General features: G+C 43.7%; 1 protein-coding gene across 3 annotated transcripts in view; it reads left to right on the forward strand.

The window, feature by feature from the left end:
• The first annotated feature begins 1,079 nt into the window (after nt 1-1,079).
• The window catches only part of st6gal2a (ST6 beta-galactosamide alpha-2,6-sialyltranferase 2a), a 36,380-nt gene continuing 12,920 nt past the window's right edge, over nt 1,080-24,539 (forward strand). The window contains exons 1-6 of one of the 3 annotated variants that reach the window (XM_061791951.1): nt 1,080-1,237; nt 17,502-17,542; nt 17,673-18,531; nt 22,066-22,163; nt 22,325-22,426; nt 23,947-24,121. In XM_061791951.1, the coding sequence (XP_061647935.1) occupies nt 17,709-18,531; nt 22,066-22,163; nt 22,325-22,426; nt 23,947-24,121 (1,198 nt within the window). In that variant the 5' untranslated portion in view covers nt 1,080-1,237; nt 17,502-17,542; nt 17,673-17,708. Of the gene's footprint in view, nt 1,238-9,863; nt 10,192-17,079; nt 17,414-17,501; nt 17,543-17,672; nt 18,532-22,065; nt 22,164-22,324; nt 22,427-23,946; nt 24,122-24,539 lie in introns of those variants that run through there. The other 2 variants (XM_061791953.1, XM_061791952.1) reach the window with 2 other exon arrangements.

Raw genomic sequence — 24,539 nt, forward strand, 5'->3', positions numbered from 1 at the left:
TTACATCAATAAATGACACACACATATTTAACTTCTGTCCCAAGACACCAGCTATAAAGAAAACAACATTTTAGCAAGTTTGGCCTCAAACAATCACGTCATCAATCTTAATTATGCTCCTTAGCGTAGCATAGACAGGAAGCCAACTATCCCATTTTCCGCGTTGGCCGTGTGATATTCCGCACTGATGAGAAAATCGGTTGCTGCAGCAAAGTGGAGACTCTGGACAAGTATGGCGCTGCAGTTTCTAGAGTGAATGCCCAGCAAGTCGTTAGCACGTGTCCTTGATTTGGTCATTTCTAGCTGTGTAGCATCAAACGTTAGCAATGGGGCTCCACCAATTAGCGACCAGCGACGATTTGCCTCACCTATATGGCAAACCTGGCGGACCAGGCAATACAAAGAGCACCTTGTAGTACCTGCAAGTACCTACTTTTGCTCATTGAAAAGCGTCTGCCGGCCAAACAAGGTACCAGGCAGCGAGAAAACGTGGCGCTATCGTTAGCATCAGTTCTCAAAAAGTCCACAAATCGCGACTATCATTTCGTACGCCATTGTTTCAGGCCGCTGCGAACGCAGCGTATTCGCGACGCCGGTCGGCTGTCGTGCGACGCAGCGTCACACGGATTGGAATTGAATTGCGTAAATGATTAGCGAATCTACGTCGCGATGACGCTGAATTCCGATTCGCTCGTTTTTCAAGCTTTTCAAAGGTTATTGCATGCAATCAACAAAGTGCATACATGTCAAACTGAAAAAAAAACAAAAAAACATGTCACAGACTCATTTGGACATCAAGCAGGAGAGAAAAAAAAAGCATTTTGATGGCTTGTGACCTTTAGAAAAAGTGACAGTGCCAACTAGAGTCCTGGCATGCACATTACGTCTTTTCTAGCCATTTTTGTATTTCTTTACCAAAAGACACAGGCAAACAACGTTGATTTTCTTTGCTATTTTCCTGACTGGCTGCTTTAACACCCACCGCCATCTCGCCGCCCCCCCCCCCCCCCCCCCCACCTCGTTTGTGGCTTTGTGCAGCTCCTCCGCCGCTCCGCCCCTCCGCCCCTCACACTCAGATGCGCATGCAACAAAAAAAAAAAGAAAACCGGTCCAGCAGCAACTATGTGACAGACAGATAACGCGGACCATCAGGCACCTGCGGTGGCACAACCGAGCCGCCAGCGGACGGCCGCGGCAGCATCAACCGACCCCTCCCACCCCCCGCAGCGCCTTTTAGGTAAGCTGGTTTTTTTTCTTTTCGTTTTTTTTGGGTTGTTTTTTTTGTTCTGTTCCGACATCCGCCGGCTCTTGTTCCCATTCAAAACGCGCCGCGTTCGCTGCATGTGCGTGTGTGAAGAGAGCATCTGGCCGCACACACACACACAAAACACAAAACAACAACAACGACGACGTTTTGAATGAATTGGATGTTGTGCACGAGGTCTTTGTCCCGGTTGCGCGCACCAAGCTGCATTCCCACACGAGGAGCGCGTGCGTGCCACCAGACGAGCGTGCACGGTGGGGCAATTCAAACATGTTAGATCATCATATGCAAAGCTGACCCCCCCCCCCCCAAAAGGAGGGATTCCTCCTCGTGGGTTAGGGTTGTCGTTGGTTATCTGCGGGTGTGCACTTCGCTTCACACAACTTGGCCACAATACGCAAACATGTTTACGTTATGACGTACGTGTGCTTCATTATATTTGAATAAAATACAAATCAAAGGGCTAACTAACTGCAGTTTATGTTCCATGAGGGACATATAGTGTCATACTGCATGGGGATAAAACTAGATGCCTCTTTCCAGTCTTTTTAACTGTAGATGGGGTTCAGTAAGACTGCATTTGATTTAACCTGGCATCTGGTTTTACCTGCTTCTTAACCTGACATCTGGTTTTACCTGCTTCTTAACCTGGCATCTGGTTTTACCTGCTTCTTAACCTGACATCTGGTTTTACCTGCTTCTTAACCTGGCATCTGGTTTTACCTGCTTCTTAACCTGGCATCTGGTTTTACCTGCTTCTTAACCTGGCATCTGGTTTTACCTGCTTCTGTATGTGCGTTCAGATGGGCTCAGCAGACAACTTAAAACTTTAATATTTGACTTCTATAGCCGTCAATGGCAGTGAATGTTAAATGTCCATGTGAACAGAGCCGGCCGAAGTGTCTGCACCTTGACGTCTTTGGTGAAATACTGCTATTATGCGTTGCCGTCATTCAATTCATTTGCAAGGCTGTGTAAGTGCTTCAGAATACACTGCTGTTTTGGTTAGCAACAGAATTCAAATAGGCTCAGCGGTCAACCTCTATTTTTCTTTTCGTTCCTTGTACTCCAAATGGGGTGATTGGCAGACTCTCTCTCTAAAACGAAAAAAAAACAATACATTTCTGTCTTTTATTTTTATAATAATACACATATTAAACTAGTCAAAGTGCGACTTGGTCCATTTCAGTCCTTATTTGAGTGTACTGGAAACTTTTCATTTCAGTAACGTGATTGAAAGTAACAGGAGTTAGCAAATCAATGAAATATTGCCACATGGGATTTATGCTAATAGCATGTTAACACTTAAGTACATTATTTAAAAAAACAATAACATGAAAATAAAAGTGAACAAGACTCTGCCAAGATTTTAACCTCACCAGTCATAGTCGGAAGCAAAGACAGACAACAAATTCTAACGCTTCAAGGTAGTTTAAATGCATTTTTGAGATGTTAGTTATGAACGATGCAATGTGTGAACTTTGCCAAATAAAACACACTTTGAAGCAAATTTGACCATACGTTAATCTGTATATATTGATATTTTATTTGGCAGCGATTCGGTGGAATGGCCTTGGTACCCATTTCCAAGGTCAAAAATGTACAAGTATGCTTGCACATGGCATACGTTTGTTTTTTTGTCGTGCGAGGCGCAGGAAAAGATTAGAACGAGATCATTAGCGAGCTTGAAAAGTGCTTCCATTTCACCTTTCTGACCGTGTGCTTGCTTCCTGCATTTCCCAAATGCAAGTGAGGGTCGGGGGGGTTCAAGCACACAAGTGTGAACGGTAGTTAGGCGTGTTTTGAAGTGTGTGACTTGGCTTTGAAGCGCTCGCACGTCTGTCACCTGCAGGAAACTGGCGGTTTATCATGCTGCGCTGTCGAGACGTATGTGGGGAATCAAATGGTCTTGCTGTGGAGGAGGCGTGTACTGGATGTGATATTCCGCTAAAAATACACACACACACTCGCATCGTGTTTTGTACTCCACTTTATGAAATGTGCACTTGATGCGATGTAACTTAGTTGGTAACCTCGCGTGAGTAGAACAAATCAATGTTTTGAGCAGCTGCTCTTTTGTCTAATATAAGAGAGGCGTCAAACTCAAGGCTCGGGGAGGCCAGATCCAGGCCGCCACTTTTTTTTAGATGTGGCTTTCATATGATTTTGGTCAAATGTGTCCCAAAATTGCAAATGGGCTTGACTTTGAACTCAGTCATTTTGCCACGTTGGCAGCCGTTTTCGAGCATTTTGAATGGCCTTTCAAGACGCACGGAATGTTGTGTTCTGTGACAATGTAAGCGCCGAACATACTAAAAGAAAGCGCAGACTCTCTTCTTTAAGCATAAAAACTATGTAGTCATCAGCAGTAGGTTGCTTTCATCTGTGACACCGGTTTCTGATCAAAAAGTGTAGAAAACCAGCTTTTAGTGAAAACAAAACCAAACAAAAAACATGTCAGTCACAGCAATGACTTTGACACTAATATATAATCATTTTGTGACACCTCAAATCATAAAACAACATCGACGAGAGTGAGAAAGAGCTTTTGATGGCAAAATAATAATTGATCTAAAGACGAAATGTGCCGTAAGCACGTTTTCATAGTTCATATCTGTCCTTGCGCAATCAGAGCAGTGGGACTAAAAAAAAAAAAAAAATATATAAAAATAAATAAATGAATAAGGCATGCGGCGGAAGGCATATTTTCGTGTACATGCCTGAGTGGGACAAACGTGCCAGTTGGCTCGAGGCGAACACGGCGACGCAAGCCCTTGTTAGTGCAGCAGATGTGCAAAATGTGTTGCAAAGCACAAATGGCTCGAGAGGTGAAAACGCTAAATGAGTGGCCGGAAGAGGACGTTTTGAAGGCTGACTGGCCGCCACGAATGGAGTAACTAATGAAATGTAAAATTGGAGGCAGTGATGACCTGATAAGATAGTTCGTCACAGACTGAGCGGCCTCATTAGTGGTAATGCGCAGGAAGTCCGGGGAGAAGGCCGCTTGCACTCGTGTGCAATGAGTGATGAGCGTCGTTCGCGTGAAGGTGTTTTTGCCTTTCATTCCCTCTGCTTGCGTTTGTCGAACTCTGAACCCTAACTCTTAACCTGAACTTCATTAAAAGTACCAGGAAGGAGTTACGCTGCTTCATATTTTGTTCCAGACTGGAGCTGAAAGATTTTGGAAAATAATTCAGAATAATTATTGCCCTATTGTCAAGTATTTTTCAACAAACACAAGCAATAACTTAATCTGTATTATAATAAACAATCAGATTTACGATACATTCGTTGTTAGGCTTTTGCTCAAATAAATCCTAATAAATAACGGTCTGTACGTGCCCCGCGATTGGCCGAAGTCAACTCCATCTCACTCACGACCGCGGTGAAGACAAGCGGTGCAGAATATGAAAAAAATGGACGTCCCATTAAGTTGCGTTTCTTTTTCAATGGTTGTTGTCACGCTCGTATTTGGGTCTGCGGCGACGTCACCGAATGTTCGATATGTTAAACGAGCGGGCGGGGTCGCTCGCACGTTCACATGAAAAGACTCCGCCGAGCATTCGCATCCTAAAAAAAAACAAACGCCGGTATGTAATTTGAGTGGCGGCCGGAGCCGCGGGAGAAGTTTCCCCTCTCGTCGCTTCCAGGCCTCATCTGTGCGGAAGCATCAGAGACGAGCGGGCACGGCGCTGTGGGAAGGTGGAGGTGTCATTTCACATAACTGGCCAGAGCCCCAATAGAAACATCTGCCTTTGCGTAAATACTTACCGCGAGTTTCCAAAATCGAATATGCCGAGAATGAGAATTCTTCAAGGCCGTTTCTTGTATTCGATGGCGTTGCATTGTGTTGGCAATGTTGTGGCCGCTGAGCGTTTCCGTGTGCGCTGCTTCACGTTCGAGCTTCTTAAGCAGCGGCGTAGTAGCGCCGTAAATCCCGAATGGGATGCTAATCCGAATCCACGTTTGGCGTCCCCGCGGGGTTCACGTAGATCGCCGGTGTCGAACCGGTGGCCCGGGAGGCCAGGTCCGGCCCGCCGCATCATTTTATCTGGCAAATCAAAATTGCTCATTGTGTTCTGGTATAATGTAATAGTTGATAAACATGTTTTCGTAGGCTTCTGATTTCAAAATGTCTTTTTTTATCGAGGGCTTGTTTTTCCCCGACAAAAGAATTGATGTGACATTTTAAATATGTCTGTGTCAAATTACTCTAAACGTATAGTGAAGGCAAATGTCGCAGGTCGAGACAACGCTATGTAATAATGGGATGTGCAAATGCGAAACAGCTTGAAAATCATTTGGAATGTTGACTTTTGGCCGCGAGGTCGCCATGTCCACAATCCCAAAGAGTTGAAACCAAAGAAGGGCTAATTGGCGTCCATGTCGCCCCAACAAAGGGAGTGAGCGTGGAGTTGAAGTCCGAGTGGACTTCCTCCACCCGCTCGTATCAAACGCGGTGAAAGGCTGGCGTCGGGAGCCGGCGTCCCCCGATGCGCTGTGCAAGGTCGGGATGATTCAACTTTTCTCTTTTCATCTGATTTCTTTTCTCTTTTTGAAAGGGGCCGTTAGTCTCCAAACATTAGTGTGGCTCTTCTTTTTTCCTGACCGATGCTGTCTGCTGTATCCTTGACTGAAATCTTCCTCCGGCTCGAGCACCGAACGTAGATGGATAAATGGCGTCTGCCGCTCGAAGAAGTCAGAAGGACATTGTTCCCTCGAGGACTAAACGAAACGCATCCTCTGCTCCTGCAATTACGAGGAGCTGGAGCACTTCACCAGAGGCGCTAATTGGTGGCGCGGTGACCTCGGTGTGCTTGTTGCCGTTGATCTTTGCAGCAAAGAAAGGCCAATTGCGCAACGATTATTCCGTTTTGGGCAATACAAGTCCAAAAGAAGGAATTGGAAAGATCCCGGGACAAAACAAGGGTGAACATAGAAGCCACCGTGGAAGCGGAGAGGCCACATCCAGCTGAGAGGATTCAAAACCGACGCCGAATTAGCATCAATTCTGCTCGACTGGTTTCCCACCTCCTTTTGATTTTGAATTGATTGTCATATACCGGAATATAAAACCTCAAATGAATAACATTTAGTGTTATAGTAACACTCCGTTACGAACAAGTGGAGACATTGTTCCAACGGCAAAATATCGATACAGCAATTTATTTTCTCTTGCCGTTGCAGGATCGATCAACAGCAGTATATGTTGCTAACCAAAACAGCAGCGTGCAAATAGTCTCTCAGATGAATTTACAACTCACCACTGCGCAGTACGAAAGATGTTCTCATGTTACGTGGAGATGTCGCCTTTAACGACGAGTACCGTTCCGGTAGACTCCCGTTCTACGATGTTATGCTACAGGAAGCTCGACAACTTCGTTTCTGTGCAACCTCTCTTGAGTCTTGCTTTTTCTCTTCATTTATCGCTAATACTTCTTGTTTTTGTTCTTCTGATATACTTGTAACATCATTAAATATGAGTCCAAAATGCCTTCTCTATATGCAGTTGTGTAAACACACTCCTAACACACTTTGTGGAAATGTTGTATTTATTACAAGCTGCATTAAATGTACAAGAAAGTGAACTGTTATATTTCATAACATTTTGTATACTTAATGAGATAATTGACATCAAATATCGCATTGTATAGTCGGTGGCTTTACGCCGTTATGTTGTGCAATTGTTGTATCGGGCCGTGTATTATTATTATTGATGGGAGTCAGTCTACAATTCCTACCTCGAGCAACTACAATAATAAATGCATATTATTACATGAATACAGGCTTTCCTGTTCTGAATGTTACCAGTGGTTTTCATTCAATTAAGTGTGTGTTCAATTTGACTCGAGGAACCATTTAAATGACTTGGCGAAGATTTGCTTTCGATCCGTTCAGAACGGAGGCACATACAACCTCCTTAATGAAAGCTGAACGTCGACAATTCAATCCCACGTTGATTTTTGGTGGCGCAAGAACTTCAAATCAGAAATTGTCCAAATGCTTCTGGGACTAACTATAAAACCAGGTGGGAGTTGTGAAAGTTCTCACCTCCCTGCAACACTCGAGCGGTTTGTTAATGGGTGTAGTTGGCCTCCTAAGAGCAGGATTAATGGGTTTCACGGCACTTGTTTGAAGAAATGGACTTTTGCATTGCATTGCTGGTGGAATCGGTGATGTGCTTATAGGAGGAAAGCGGCTTAATCTGCCTCAGTGGGATCACTTTGTAATGGAGTTTGTGCTCCCTGGTCTGACCTTGGTGGAGTCTGTTTTACGTGTCTAATCCTTCCACGGTCCAAAGAAAATAGATCTTGTTTTGTTTTTTCCTCATCAGCACATTTTGATTGAGTAGTTTTGAACAATGGAGGTGTAGAAAGAGGAAGGTAAGGGGTAAGAAACCTAATACGGAACACGATTGCATCAGAAAAAGCCCCCAAAACATCCATCCGTCCATTCTCGTCCATTCTCGGAACTGCTTATCCTCACGGTGCTGGCGCCTATCCCAGCTGACTTTGGGCGAAAGGCGGGGTCAGTGTTGCCACAGTTACCTTGAAAAAGTAACTTTACTGATTACTTGAGTTTAAAAGTAATTTACCATCATTTCCCCCAAAGTTGACCTCAAAATTCTGGAAAACCCTTCTACCTATGTATAATGCATTTTTACAATGCATCATTTTTCTCTACCCATATGATCAAAACATGAAGTATTATCTGTATTGTGTTAGTTTTTTTTCAAATAATTATTCTGAAGTGAAGCACTCTATTTGAACACGTAATACTTTTTTTTATTTTTTATTTATGTGCTCTCATTTTGAAATGTACAGCCCTACTTTTATTTAGTAAATTAGAAAACACACGGTTGTGCTCATGTGTTTCATTACCCAGGCAGAATTTGTAAGATGGGTACAATTCTTTAAAGAAAACATGAAGGACCAGGCGAAACACATTAAATTTTATTTCAATGGGATTCAAATGAAATGCGCTTCAGAGAAGCATTATTATTAAACAAAGCATATCAATAAATACATTCATGATGGTTGTTGTTCAGTCATCAGTCATATAAAAAAATGAATAAATTAAATAAAAATAAATAATACATAAAAAAAAACATTTCACAAATCCTGCCAGGTTATGTAAACTTATGAGCACAACTGTACATACAGTATATGCAGTCATACGTACCCTTGTCATATTGCAATGAAAGTGTAGGCTACACATATTCTATAACCACGAGGTGGCGGTGGCATATTAGAATGAAAGTGTACACCTTTCTAATAACCTCTAGGTGGCGGTGGCATTTTGTAATGAAAGTGTACAGCTTTTTCGTAACCACTAGATGGCGGCATACATTTATAAAATGAGTTTTCTTTTTCATTTGCCCCTATACCTAAGTATAATGCGAACTATTGACTTGACAATTGTTTTAGGGAAAAAATTGCGCATTATACACGAGAAACTACGGTAGTTACTTTGTTGATTGCTTGATTTAAAAAGTAACAAAGTTAGAAAAAAAGTAACTTTTTAGTTACTTTCAGCAGCTGCCATGTGGCAGGCCTAGCTCTTATGCACAGTACAAAAAAAGCATTATCTTAACCGTACCCATTACTTGGTAATGTACGCCACACAAGTTACAGAATGATGTCATTAACACGAAGCAATAACTTCAATATTAGTGTCATTGAAGCCACATTAAATCAGCGAACCTAACATGCCAGCACAATACAGTAAGTTCCTAAACGTAAACATTTAACCGACAATAATATACACTGTCATAATAAATTCTATTGCTGCATGATGTTTGTTTCCCGTGAATCTAGTCTGGAGATGATTCTTTTTTTTTTTCCCCCCACCCCAATTTAAAAAATGTATGTACTTTGGGGGTCACATGAACAAGAGCAATGTATAAAAGAACAGCAAAAGAGCAGAGGTTGTTAAAAGTGGGCTATGGTGCAGGCTCGCTCGCTCTTGTGCTACATGGAAGAATGCCAATTCAATGTTCAAAATTGCGTATTGGTCCAGGGGTTTCAACTTTTTCAAATCCAGTTTAGTACTTGTGTTAAGTACAATTCAGTTTAAATTTCAAATTAGAAGTCATATAAATTTGCCTTGGATCATTTAGGAATTTAGAGCGACTCCAACAACCGGAGACAAGTTCAAATCAAGGCAAGTAAAGAGGATTCTGATTCTTATCGATCGATCGATCGATATGATTTTTAAATCGGTAAATTGATTTGTTTTGATAGTAATAATTTGCAAAATACTGTGAATAATCACAAATGATACTTTTATATGATGGTTGGTACACTTGTGCGATCATTTTTTTTTTTTTTTTTTTTAGAAATGTATACCGATCATAAGGTTGTGGTAATGCTCCAAATGACTTGGTTCTCCCAGGGGAAGAGAGACAATCTTAGAAAAACAATATTTTTGCAAATATCACATGCATCAATCGAAACTATGGCAATGCCATCGTCATGCTGTACCTCCTCAAAACATGTGGCGACCAAATCGTGGGCACGAGCCCTGGCATCACCAACCGGGGGGGGGGACGTTGACGTACTGGACACGTTTGTTCTTTGCGCGGTAGAGGACGCAAAACAAAGGAAATAAACGTCCCTTTTGAAACGTTTCACGTGACGCGCGCTTTGTCACGGCCTCGTGCAGCCGACATGACACAGCTGCACCTTTTGCGCTGGTTGCCGTGTTGAAAGCCGATTCACGTTATAGAGAACGCGCTCAGTCTGGCGTCTGTGAGCAGTTTTTGAACGTAAATGCGCGTTCGTTCGAGAGTGCCGCGTTTTGTTCGGGACTTGCCAGGGCAAAACCGTCCGAACGCACGATATACGAGCCTTCATTTGTCGGCGGATAAACGCCGGATGTGGCAACCGATCCGGCGCGGCCACGTCGCGGGTGCTTGAGAAGGCGAGGTACGTTCATGGACACTGCGTAAATGGGAGGGCGTGTGTTCTTTTGTAATACGGACAGTACATAATTGTAAATAACTATATAAATAAATTGCCCTAGGAAAATTATTATTGTATTAAACTACGTTGGTTCACACTGTCATATGTTTTGTAATATAAAAATAGACTAATTATTTTGTTAATTTAGTCAGCAAGAGCTGCGAGGAAAGCACAAAGTTATCGATGTTCTTTCGATACTCTCGTACTGTTGTTGTTGTTGTTTTGTTTTTGTTTGCACATTAAGGACACATGTCCTGTTTTTGTATGAATTCCTCATTAACAAACAAGCAACAACGTTTTCCTCCTGAAAATTTGAAATGATTTTTGGCACAGTGAACTGAACTTTGAACTAGCTGGCGTAGGAAATGATTAAAATTGACACTTGGTTCGTCGCAACGATGAACTACAGCGGCCTCTTCGGAATGGCCGCAAAAAAAAAAAACGATAATATAACAACTCCCATTGCCTTGGCAAACCAAGGCGGACTAGAATTTCTTTCTCGGGGTTCATTAAAGGATGAGAGCGCCGCAGTGAGTCCTGAGCTTTGAAAAGTACGCTTTGATGTCCTCCTTCATGTTTCAGCATCCCCCGCGCCGATTGCAATTTTATCCAAATATTTCGTCTGTAAGGGAAGAGAAACGTGCAGCTGTTTGTGTATTGCCTTGAGCGCGGTATGCGATAAGCCTGTGATCATTATGGACTGTGTAGTTCTAGTTTTAGCAATAGTCAACGATGGCGTGTGGCATGATGCATGGATGGGAAAAGGACGGATGGAAAAGTCGTCATGATTTATTTCTTTGTGAAGATCTTTGTGACACTTTTATTTTATTTTTTAACCTCATAAATTAAATGTAATTCAAAAAGAGTGTTGACAAAGCCAATTTGATTTCTCCAACCAGTTTTTATAGTGCGTACTGCATCGTATGTACAAATGGTCAATTTCACATTTTTTTCATAAATCGACACTATTGGTCTGTCCCCATGTCGTCCATTATTATTATTTTACATAGTAACCAATTTAAAGTATTAACAAGCTTGAGAACAAATCTAACTCGCTTGAAAGCTAAACTGTCTGAATGTTTGGATTTATACATTTTTTTTTGGTTTTAACAATAAAGAGTGAAAATAGGTTAAATACACATAAGTGAAGCTCTAGTTCAAAATACAATGCTCGGTGCAGCAGGAAGCGCTTCAGCCCACAACGATACCCCAAATGCGTATTGATTCATTTCCACCTATGACACTGCTGAGTCATCTCATCTTTTTTTTTTTTTTTTTTTTTTTTATTGCATCACTCATGGCTGTGAAACCTTTGAGAAAGACTTTGGGGAGATGACGCAAACCCCCCGTCCCGTCGTTCGCCGCCGCTGTCAATTTCGAAAGGCTTTTTGTCTGGTCCTGTGGTACTGATTTTGGTGCGCAATGGTATATGTTTGCAAATTGGTATAATACCAAAATGAGCACTAAAAAAAATAATAAAAAAACTAGTAGACATTCCAACAGCTTCTTCCCTCTTGCAATCAACTTCTTGAACAGCTAACTTACAATTCCATTACAACAAGCTGGCAATTTTTGGACTTGAGTTGGTTGTCACATTTCTGTGGGGCCAATGATGTATTACTCGTGCACTCGCTGTAGTTGTCTCGCCGTGCTGCACTATTTGCATATAGTGGCCACTCGTGCCAGAGTCGCATCTGCTCCATTTGCACACTGATTGAGGAGTATCTGTAACATTTGCACAACCATTGTCCCAGATGATCGCAGTACTCGTCACTTTAAAGCGCATACACTCCTTGAAGTCTCGGCGCCCTTTGCTCAATGGTCATTGCACCGGACTATTGCGATATTAGCCATTCGAACTGAGGACTCTGCATCTTTTTGCACAATTGTTGTTTGTTGTTGTTTTTTGTCAATGTCTTTATGTCTCCAAAGTGTTCTGTAAATTGACTGTCTGTTGTACTCGAGCGGCTCCAACTACCGGAGACAAATTCCTTGTGTGTTTTGGACATACTTGGCAAATAAAGAGGATTCTGATTCTGATGATTGTTTATTTCCTGAAAATACCTGAATAGTGATTTTGGAGATGCCAGGATTGTGCCCAACATCGACCACATACAACATCAGAAACATTTTCTAACAATCCCTTTATTTTGATTTTTTTTTGGAATATGTCGTTTTTAGATACGTTTAAAAAAAAATCCTATATATTTCAAGAATATCTCAGTTGTTTTAATGATGAAACATTCAAAGCTTTTGAAACATTTCACACAATCGACAGAATTCCTACCATAATTTCATCAAGGAAATCGACTATCGTGCCCATCCCCACTCCTCAATTTCATCCTTTCTTTTCCTTTTATGCCCGGCAACAGCGGTCACATGCTCTTATTATATTCATTGAGCCGACATGCGATCATGACCCTGAACATAAGTTCTTGTCAGTGTGCTTGAAGGCAAACAAACACAGCTTCCGGAGTGCAGGAAGCAGTGCCACATCAACGGGTCTGAAGACCAGCAGGCCCATACTTGCTGGGAATGAGGTCACTCGGCCGTTTCAAATCATTGCGTCGTGTCATGGAGGTGCATCCCACCTCCACCTTCCAAGCGCGATTCTTGGCAAAGGCGCCAAGCGATGCAAATAGACGTGCCAACAATGACGAGAAGTTTCATCCAATCTTGTGTACTTTCTCGCATCTTCCCACTGGTCGCACATTACAAAAATCAAGTCATGAAGCTAGGCGCTTACTCACACGCCAGTGTGTGTGTGTGTGTGTGTGTATAATGTCCTTTTTTAATTCAATTCATCCTTTCATTAACAAAAAAAAAAAAAAAAATGGACAGATGAATCGATTATTGAAATAATCTCTAGTTGCAGTCCTATATCGTAGCAATAGTTGGCCAAATACTGTAGGTCAAGGGCATATTTGGAGGATTTTATGAATCTTGCTCAGATTGCAGATGTAGATGCACCCGCATGGAGCACAGACTGTGTGTAATTGTTGCAAATTCTGTGTTGTGTTCAAAGTCTCCGGAAAAGTCCCGTCGCGCGCACGTTCATTCATTTACGCTGGTGTTTTTGTGCGCACAGTAATGCTGCTGCCTCGCAGCAACGTGTTTGTTTGTTTGTCGCCCGCTTCAGCTGCTCAGAGGCGACTATCGGAGCTTGACTGTATTTCCGGAGAAAAAGCTCCACTTTGGGTCGTCAATACTTTATGAAGAACAAAGGCATCGGTCAGTGTTTTAGTCAGCACGACGCTTCCTCGCGTGGTTCTGCAGGGACGGTGGCGGTGTGTTCCCTTTGTAGAAACAAGCAGGATTCCTCGGGTTGTTGTTTTTTTTTTTATCGCAAACATGAAACACTAGATATTGATGTAGATCTGTACATCTTTTTAGAGTTCAAATCTAATGGGAAAACAACTTGAGCATTCGAAACCAGTTTCTAACTAATTGTGTTGCTCAAAAACAGTGCTTGGAAAAAAGAAGTAAAGCTAATCATACTGTCACTTCACAGTATTTAAGCGTGTAGAAATTGCATCAAATCTACAGTGGCGAGCGAAAGCGATTTTGTAAAACTTTTTGGAGGTAAACAGTATCAAAATTGGGCAGCACGGTAAACAAGGGGTTAGTCTGCCTCATCCTTGAGGTTGACGGTTTGAATTTGCTTTGCTTGTGTGGGCTTTCTGCGTGTTAGGTCAATTAAAGGCTGCGAATTGCTCATAGGCATGAACGTGAGTGTCAATTGTCGTCTATTTGGGTCCTGCGATAGGCGAGCAACTCGCCCACGGTGTACCCGGCCCTTCGTCCAAAGTCGGGGGGCGTGGGCCCCCGGCCCACCCGAGAGCGCAATCGGAACAAATCCCTGAGCCTGTTTGAGAAGCAACCTCGGGTGCACTGCTCAGAAAAGTCATAACACGTGGAGACACGTTTTGGCAAATGGTTTCCATACCAAGGGGTTCGGCAGAACTGCCGAGAAAAGGAGTGGAAGACGAGTGAGTCGCTTCTAGGCGCATAAGGAAACTTCGAACGTCTTGACTGACGATATCTTTCGACTTAGAAGCAACCTGGGGAGCAGATCGCGTGTTAGCGAGCTGCTGTCGCAACCATCTGGAAAATGTGGACGAGTTTAGACAGGATGGCTTCAATCTGAATCATCACCGCCAAATTGCAGAATGTTGTCATGAAGATTCGTGCATTGTTCACTGTGAAATTGGGAACAATTTGAAAATATTCCAATAACAGTTTTCAATGTGAGGATGGGATTGGAGCCCTTTGGGTTTATTAAATAGGCGCACTGCAGCAAAGTGGAGACTACGGAGTAGAATACTGTATTATATAAACATATAAACGGATGACCGTTTGGCACATCGGCCTCACGGTTCTGGGGACCCGGGTTCAAATCCAGCCTTCCCTGTGTGAAGCTCACAAAAAATAAAAAAAATGGCTTTGTTGTTTGTTGTTTGTTGTTTGTTGAGGATACATTTGAATGTGCTTTAAAAAACACCCCAAGTAGTTTTTTGTTTTGTTTTTGTTTTTGAATAGCACTCACACCTGGTGCAAGTAAAAACATCCACTCATTATCTGAGAGTCGTGATTAAAAAAAAAAACCCCCATGGATGCTTTAAGCCCCAACCTTTTTTCCATGTCCCTGAAGTAGCGCTGCCGAAATCGTCCCTTCAAGTACCGTGCGTGACAAAACTGGCACAGGTGCCGTAAGTGCTGTCGTCGTCGTGCCGATGATGCGAGCCCGCAATCATCGGGTTACGCAAAGACGGCCGATGCCGTCCCGTCTGCGCAATGAGGACGACGATTACACACGAGCAGAACATTGCTGGAACAAGTCATGGAAAAGCTGTTTTTCTTTTGTGGTTTGCCTCCGCCTATCCATTCATGAGCCGGAATGGAAAGACCGCCCCCTTAGAAATCCTCCCTTGCGTTGACAGTGAGAACCGCTACGGAAGGACAATTCTGGACTTCCCTCTGGGTCGTCCCACATCCTCCCGCCCGGATGTTAGACTGTAAACCCGACCCTGTGATTGACTGATGGTCTGTCCAGGGGTGTACCCCGCCTGGGAGAGGCTCCGTCCCCCCCCGTAGCGCTGCACAGGATACGCGGTATAGAAAAGGGATGGATGGAATGACTCCCTTGAATGTGGAACCACAAACAGATGAGTCGTCCCACGTACAGCACAGTTTCGCTGAGCTTGCAATCGCATCGCGAGCGAATAGTTAGCTCGTTTATCTCACAGCTCTGAATTCATGACATTATTAGTACATCGTTCTTTTGATTTGGACATGTATATGTGCGCGTCTGTTTGGATTGGGGACTGATTGGAATTCACGGAAAGGACTACGAGTTGCCTGTCAATGAAGCTTGAAAAGCGATTCCCCGAACACTCCGAGCCTTTGAGCTTTATAAATCCAATAAACGTATTTGTTGGACACGTCTTCAGCAAATTCCGCTGAGACCTCAAGTAATTCCTCGTAAGCTGTCATGATAGAACATTTTGTCCTCCCAAAAAACGGAACCCTCAACATAAGAAGAAGCCCAAAATGCATCTTGAGGAGAAAACGGAACACGAAGCTCAGTGAGCATTAGTTTGACTTCCATGATTTAAAAGCCAAATTCCATAAATACATTGGCTAAGCCATCATTTCGTTCTCCTTTTATTTTTGCGTATCGTTGCCGTGTTCCCCCCCGTGGCTTTGCGGCAAGCCTCGCAGAAGGCCGCCCTCCGCTCCCGCCGAACGACCCCCCCCCCCCCGGTGAGGGGAACCGCGCACGTTCGGTTTGTCGAAAGGATTTGGCCAGCTGCGTGCTTGTCAGCGTGTTGAACAGTCCTCTATTTCCCCGCTGGGAAAGACGTGTGGGAACCGCTACGCTCGCAGCACATGAATCACGGCTTCTACCTGGTGCGGCCGCGCCCGCCCCCCCCCCCCCCCCCCCACCCCCCGAGGCTTTTGCAAAGCACGTCACTTTCGAGTCTTTGGAATCTCTGCGCTTTGGCCCGCTTGAGCGAGGTCAGCGCCCGAGCTTTGGCCGGCCTGTGTGGCCGAGGGCACGAGGGCACGAGGCGTGCGAGCGGCGGATGTGGACCTGGATGTGGAGGGTTAAAAGGGGGTCGGGGAGGTGGGGGGGGGGGGGGGGGAGGTGCGGGTTGGTGTATGTCAGCGGCGCTCGGGATCGTTTTTGCTGAACTCTGCAAGTCCTGGCAGGACCGACGGGAAGCTGTAATTACGAGAGGTTTCACTCTGACGAGACCGCCCCCCCCCCCCCCCCCCCGGCGAAAAGCCTATGTCACATTAAGAGGCCCTATTTTTCTAATTAGGTTTGGCTGAGTAGGTTGCGGTGCTGCGATGTGTATTTAAAGCTTGGCTCCCTCACTCCCTTGACTGGGTGCAGTAGAAGCTCACATCCCAACTCGTTTGAAAAGACGTTTGCAATTGTTTATTGACAATTATATTATTTTGTTTCCAAAATGCTAAAGTTTTGCCATCATTAAAAGCTTCAACTTAAACTCAAATATTGTATTAGGACACCTGGGAACAGTTTCAGATTGAGGAAGAAAAAAAATCCAAGCAAAACGCTCGCAACATGACAGGGTACATCTCAATAAATTAGAACAGGATGGAAAAGTCACTTCCTACCTATTTTCTACATTGAAAATCATCTTCATCCTTTCTTGATGTTTGCAACAGAATAGCACTAATAATATAATTTGTGGGAAGATGTCCTGTGGAAGTGCTTTTATTGCGAAGTAAAGAGCAGCGGCAGCCGATTCCCATGCTAAGAAGGAGAGGTTTTCACCTTTGGCCCGATTTGCTGAGGCCATTTTCCATTTTCCATTTTCCCATTTTCCTGCGCCCCACACGTCACATGTATGCGTTCGCACCTCCTCTGCGCCCTCCCGGCGGCTTGGCACCCTTTAACGTCGGCAGCCCATCGAACAGCAAACGATCATCTGCGGCTCTCGGCAGGCGACATGGACGACTGTATCTATTTTTGATGGCTGCGAGATTCTTTTTCCTCGTAGGAATGACGGAGGAAAGTCAATTTGAGGCATGCCGGCCACGGGGAATGGTCGTCTTTGTCAGGGCCCATAAACAATCCCGTATCTCCAATTTTCTGGGATTAGAAACACACAACGTTTGGCAATCGATGCTTTTTTTCATGAACTTCAACTGTCTCGTATGTACCAGTTAACTGCAATGACTTCATTCTATTCTTTTTTGAATCATTTGAATCCCTTTTTTTTGTGCTCACTTTTTGTTTGCAGGATCTCGTTGCGCGACGAGCTAGAATCTTCCTTCCTCCGAGGTGAGTTGACGTCACAATGTGGCCGTAGCAGAGCGGATCTTCTTTCCTTCTGCTCCTACATTTTATCATCTGGGCTGACCCCTGCCCTCCCCGCCTCCCCCCGCCTCCCCTCTCCTCTCTCCCGCTTCAGCTGCAGAGCTTTGTTGTCAGTCAACCCCGTTGAGGAATGAAGTCCAGCATGAGGCAGTGGCGGAGGCTCGTGGTGGTGGGAATCCTGGCCTGGGGTCTCATCTTTCTCAGCCTTTTTTCCTACTTCCTGGACGCCCGCGTCAACGAGTTGCTTACCTCCGCCGGGTCCCTGCTGTCGCAGCACCCCGATACCCGCCGCCTGACCTCCATCCAGGCCTCCCCTCAGCAGAACGGCGTCGCGGCCTCGCCGGGAGATGGGCCGGAAACGGAGGTGAGCCGCGGCCCCGACAGCAGCCAGGAGAGCGGTCGCCGAGACTACTTGGACCCGCAGACTCTGGCGGCCTGGTCTTCCTTCGGCACAGAGAATGTGGACTCTCCCGCGGACCCGGTGGCCCAGAGTCACGAGAGGCCTTCCCAGACTGCGGGACATCAAAACCGTGTGAGCGGCTCAAAGGGAGATGAGCGAGAAAGTGCAGATGAAGAAAAGGGAAACCAAATGAAGTCGGCATCAGTGTTGGAGCGCCTGTGGCGGGGCCGCTTGTCCGCCGACATGCTGGACCCTTGGCTGCAGCAGGTCCAGAAAGGCTTCTTGAATGCCAACAGCCATCACGTGGCCTACAAGGGGCCCCGCCGGGCCTCTCAAAGTGCCAAGGAGCTGCTGTGTCAGATGAAGACCCGGGCCCCGCTGAGCACGCTAGACGGGTCGGAGGAGCCCTTCTCCTCATTGGGATGGGCCCGCCTGGTGCCCTTTCTCCCATTGGAGCAGCTGCACAGGTCTCCGGGTGGGAGCAGCTTCAGGACCTGCGCCGTGGTCTCCTCTGCTGGCTCCGTACTACGATCGGGACTGGGCAAAGAGATCGGTGAGTCGTCTTGCAGTCGCTTTAGTTTGAATTTGAAACACACGAGCGAAATAAAAACCTCCTGGGAAATTGCACGTGAATTGCTGGATAAAACATCCGCTGGATCGGACGCAGTGTCTTGTATCGCTTGTTTCTGTATCTCAAATCTGAGGTCACTTTTCTAAATAATCACTCAATTCCACTTGTTAATATTACGAACACGCTACTGAAGTTGCAGAGTTGCCATTCATTCAGATGATGTCATCGTGGAGTCTGTTGCGGTTGCTGACATTTCGGTTGCGTTCAAGGTCGCTCCGCTTTCTGGGCAATTGCTTGAATTCCAAAGTGAACAAAAATTGCAAATGCGAATGCTAATGCTAATGCTCAAGTCTGCTGGATAAACCGAACCGTTCGCTGGAGTTGCTTGTAGTTCCTTCAATTCGATTTACATGCGGGGTCACTCCCCGAATGATGATTTGATTATTCAATGACATATTTCACTGGAAGCAGACATTGACATTTTGCCGAGATGACTTTTTGACGTACAGAAACAAAAGCTGTAAATTGAATCGTGGTGCGTTCAATGTAAATTCCTCAGTCATCGCTTCAGACCTTTGAACGCGAACCCCGCCGAAATCTCATAGGTGTCGTCGATCTGAAGCGGAAAACATTCATGCAGTATTTCAACGTCTTAGCATAATTCTCTCTGCTCTGTGGGAACAACAAATATTAGCAAATATGATTATTAAAATGGAATACATCCAATATCTGTACATGTATTACCGGTGGTATTTTGAAAATGATGACAGTGAGGCTTGTGGCACTGATATCGTTCAATGCATCGTGATGTCCAAATCGTGTGAGATGAGAGAAAATGAGCTGCAGGTGCGCGTCGGAAGATTCCTCGCAAAGAAAGACATTGGCTGTGGTGGAAGGCGAGGATGTACGTTGTCACGTCGTCGTGGTGTCTGTCGCTGCGGTCGGAAAAGTAAGCACGCTCGTGAGCGGTTTCAGATATTCGGTATGCTGTCGTCAGCGACATGAGAGGGACGGACGGACGGTTCATGAGCGACGGCGCTCAGTGTGACGCGGTGTACTTCGCCGGCGCCGCGAACCCTGCCGCAGCGCGCATCGAGCATGTACACGGTCGTGAACCAATGTTACATAAATGACCCAAAGTGATGTGACATCACACATGGGCTAACAAACGTGTGCTCTCGCACTTGACACAAACTTCAATAGTTTTTCTGGCAAATAACGATAGGTCCGCTCCAAAAAATTGTCCAATGCCGGAACTCCATCGTGCTTGGGTTGCGCACACCTTCGGAATGTGTCCACACTCTGGTTGGTAGATGGGCGAGCTTGGCAGCCTTGAGGAAAAATCCATGACAGATGGCTCACTGAGAAAAATAAAGGCCCCCCTTCTGGCAACCCATCAGGTGTCTTTACATCACAATGAGCCTCTTTGAATTTTATTCCTGAATACATTATACATGTTTCTGCTAACGTCAACAGCATGTAGACTTCTTGAACTTGAAAAAACTCCTTGAAAGACCCGCAAAGTCGACAAATATATCATGTATTCATTAACCGTTGTTGATGAAATCATCTATCTTTGCTATCTCCCGCTCTAGTTGTAATTACACCCCCCCCGCAGTACATGTTGCGGTAGACATGGCAACTGTAAAGCTGACATTGATGCTTTGAAGAACGACAAACCCTTCAGTGAGTGACGCACAATATATACAAAAATCAAATAGCGCTTCCTTATAAAAACATACAGTAATGACATCATTCAATAGAAAGTAAAGAATTTAACATTCAATGGGCATTATGCCGCTCCTTCAGTGTAAGCTCCTTGGCCAGTATTATAGATATATGATATTATATGATGCTGATGATAATAATAATAGCAGATTATATATCTATTTTTGTAATATATATTTTAAAAAAATACACCTGTGTATTGTTTTATTATCTTTAGATGGGGGAAGTGATATGGAAAAAAAAATAGCTGCGCTTTTGCAGCTCTTAATGAAATGTAACAAAAATTGTAATGGAAATTTCCAAAAGCAACTGTCATTAAATTACACATTTTCTCCCAGTAAAGTAATAGATTATGACATTCCCCAAAAAATGTAATTCAATTACCCAATCTCATCCCTAACACTGATTTAATATGAACGTTGTTAACAGTAAAAAGCGCACTTGCTCACAAACACAGGAAGTTGGTATCACACGCACGCACGCACGCATGCACGCATGGGCCAACTGTTAAAGTCTAAAAGCATTCAAATATATATATTTTTTGTTTTTGTTTTTTTGTTTTGTTGAAATTGTAGGTGCTTCTTTCTTTCTGCGCGTGCTTCCCAATGCCAAAGAGCAGACGCATATTCATCATCTTGCCATAAGTCTTGATTTGACTCGATAGCTACTTTCGAGACTTTGACAGGACTTGAATTAATGTAACTTTTAAACTTTGATCCTACTTTTATCATTTTTTTATTTAAAGAAACTTAATTCAAGCGTCGGGATCCCAACACACTAGTTGCATGCTAAAATGTTGCCTTTACATAGATAATAATACTCTTGACACTGTCAGAGGTATTCATTTACCAACGTGCTTATTATTGTGCTTGTGGTTTTAAAATGGTGTGGACTCAGGCTGAGGAAATGTGTGCTAATGAAATGTAAACGCGTTGTACATACTCCGGACTCCTTCTCCACCTTCTATTTTATTGTGTCGCTTGAAGGCTGACGATTCACGAGCGTCACGATGCATTGTGCAAAGGAGCTTTACTGCCACCTCGTGGACATGACGAGGCTCAGCAGCTTCAGATCCACAGCAAGTTGTTGTCACGTTCAAACACTCACTTGGGGCGACTTATTTTCTTTCGTTCGTTGAGCTGGATATTTTTACATGACTTAGTTTAATGTTAGTATAATAACATCCGTTTTGGTAATGATCTGGATAAGGGTGCGTTGTTGTTGTTGTTGTTGTTGTTATTTAGAAGATCTGAAGCTGCAGTCAATTGTGTTGACCACACGGTGACAGTAATGCATTGCAGTGTATTTTATTTTACGGAAGTCCTGGTTTATTTTTCTTATTTCATTTTTGGGCTTCAATAATCAAATACACGTATACATGACTATCCTAAAAAATATATATTTATTGATATAGTCATATGTATTTTGTTATTTTTGGCTTTGATGATTCATGGATTTACTTACAATTACTAAAGGTTAATAATATGTATGTTTGAATTTTAGAAGGCCCACGAATAAAAGTTTAAGCTAAAATAATCAAATGGTAACATTTTTGTTAATGTATCTTCCATAGTACATTTTCGTATTCATTTTTAAATTCATATGTATTTATTATTATTTTTTTTATTGTATTAAATTAAATCTAAAGAAAAATACTGAGGATTAATGATATTCTTCTTTTTTTGTTTTTTTAATGAATCTTCTCGTCATCGTCATGGGTAAAAAGAACGGCGACAACAAAAGCATCATTTTGTCAGTTCATGTGATTGCCGACGTGTGTGATTTCAGATGCTCACGACGCTGTGATGAGGCTCAACGCGGCGCCCACTGAGGGTTACGAGAAAGACGTGGGCAACAAGACCACCATACGTGTCATCAACTCAAAGGTGAGAACATGAATAGATAGCAACGATGAGGTTGAACGCATCATGAATTTGGATTTGGAAAAGTCTAGCAGTCTAGTCTTGTCTTTTTTGGGGGGGTGGGGGCGCAAACCAATGTTTACCATTGATGTGGTACTTAAAAGCATGTCCATTGTCCTCAACAGGTTATTGTAAGTCCAAAGCACCACTTCAAGACCAGTTCTCTTTACAAGAATGTAACCTTGGTGGCCTGGGACCCTCCGCCTTACTCGCTCAAATTGCACAAGGTTGGCTCATGCACACATTCATTACGTCAGCATCTTTACCATTTAAGGGTCTCCAAAAGTATCATCCAACAACACTATATGCCAGAAGAATAAAAAAAATAAAATAAAAAAAAAAATTAAAAAAAAAACACCAATGAATGATTATTTTGGAGCAGCAACGTCCCCCCCCCCCCCCCCCCAAAAAAAGACGGATGGCATTTTGGTGATCATTGACTGCTCCCTCACCTTCCACCTGACCTTCTTCCCTGCAGGACTTTTGTTCCTCTTTTCTCTCCTCACCAAATGATCGCTTCGCTCCCCGAATTTGCTGCAGTCAAATACATTTACTTCCAAGACACTAAGACACCGTTTTTGACTTGACAGGCGGATTTTATGAGACCATAAATTCTGCTGAGTATTAAATGTTAGATAAATTAAAGGCTTTAGCCCGCCACTAACTTCACCACAATTTGAATGACCTTTTTCAAAGCAGTCATTGTGACATTGTAAAATAGCAAGAATTAAAGGTGACGATCTGGATAAAGGTTATAGGGATTTATTTTCAGCGTGTCTCGGGGTGTCAAACTAGTTTTTGTCACGGGCCACATGCTAGTTCGGGTTTTCCTCAGCGGGCCCTTATGACCGTGACCCCACGTGACCCCATATCAATGCACGATCGCTTCCTATTATTACATACACAAAAATCCGACGGATAACTAGTTTAGAAAAGAATCCAGTAAACATGCTTGCAATGTCTCTTTGTTAATAAAAGTGACGATACCTGAAGTTGATCTATTAAGCACCCAAATGTCGCAGTGCCCTGAAGTCACCCAGATGCATGCAAATGAGTTTTTGTAAATTGCTCAATAGATGATAGCTGGTGATAATAATTGTTGGCAATTCACACAAGGTTGACATGAGCCTATTTAAAGACGGCAAATCATCAATCCATCGCAGTTCGTCTCAGGGTTGATAAACAGCATTCATTATGCATTTACAGAATTGAGATAGAGATTTACTCCAAGCAAGGAGGGAAATTAAATGGCTGTAGTACAAGGTAGAAATAAGAAAATCATCTTTGGTTTGGAAACTAAAACAAACTTCTCTTCATGGATTTGCAGGAAGAATCCATTTGTACATTTTTCATGTGCACATAATAGAGTAGACGTTCAGGAGGATCATCAGTCTTTGGCGGTTTAGATCTCAGAGGAATTCTTGTCGGAGGCGCCGATTCCAAAGCACTTCTCATTTCCGACTGGCTCCAATATATTCATGCACTCTCGCCTAGACATACAACTCCTGTCCAAAATTGCCTTCCCGCTATGAAAATTGCCGTTTATTAGGTGTAAAATAAGGGAAAGGATAAACCATGACTTTAGATGAAGCATTCACTCACCAGTACATTGCAGCATTGTTTGTTTGTGAGACGTCATTAAACCTGTCCACACTTCAAACGAGCGGCAGATCACTGATGAGCGAGAGTTGACGTCATCTGATTTAAAACTATTGATATTTTTTATTCCCCCCCCTCTTTTTGCCAGTGGTTCACCAGTCCAGACTTCAACCTGTTCGCTCCGTACATGGAGCACCGCGAGTCCCATCCCGAGCAGCCCTTCTACATCCTCCATCCCAGGTACCTTTGGGGCCTCTGGGATGTGATTCAGGGCAACACTCTGGTGAACATCCAGCCCAACCCTCCCTCGACTGGCTTCATAGGTGAGCATATCTCATGTGCATGCGCATAGACACCGGCACGTGTCGAATCCTCAGCAAGCGCACCATTTCAGTCAGATGAATATTCATAAAACGACAACTGCCTCCCATTCCAGTTTTCCCCACTATATCGCTCGCTGTTCATCGCTCGTGCGCCTGGAAATCCCCGCTATAGCATATGTATTTTTTTTTTACCAGTTAACTACACGTAGTGTCTCCAGGATGCAAACACTGTCGATAGTTTTGCCACTTTTTGATCCATTGCTCTCTTTCAATATATTTTAATATTAATATAAAATATAACACTGTTATTGTATTATTATTATTTATTTGAAATGTGTGTGTAAAAAAATCTTCATTTTTAAAAAATATTTCTGTATGGGGGCTTGCCGCTGATTGCGGGGTGCTCTGGAACATAACC

Source organism: Phyllopteryx taeniolatus, chromosome 12 (genome assembly GCF_024500385.1).
Source record: "Phyllopteryx taeniolatus isolate TA_2022b chromosome 12, UOR_Ptae_1.2, whole genome shotgun sequence".
NCBI lineage: Eukaryota > Metazoa > Chordata > Actinopteri > Syngnathiformes > Syngnathidae > Phyllopteryx > Phyllopteryx taeniolatus.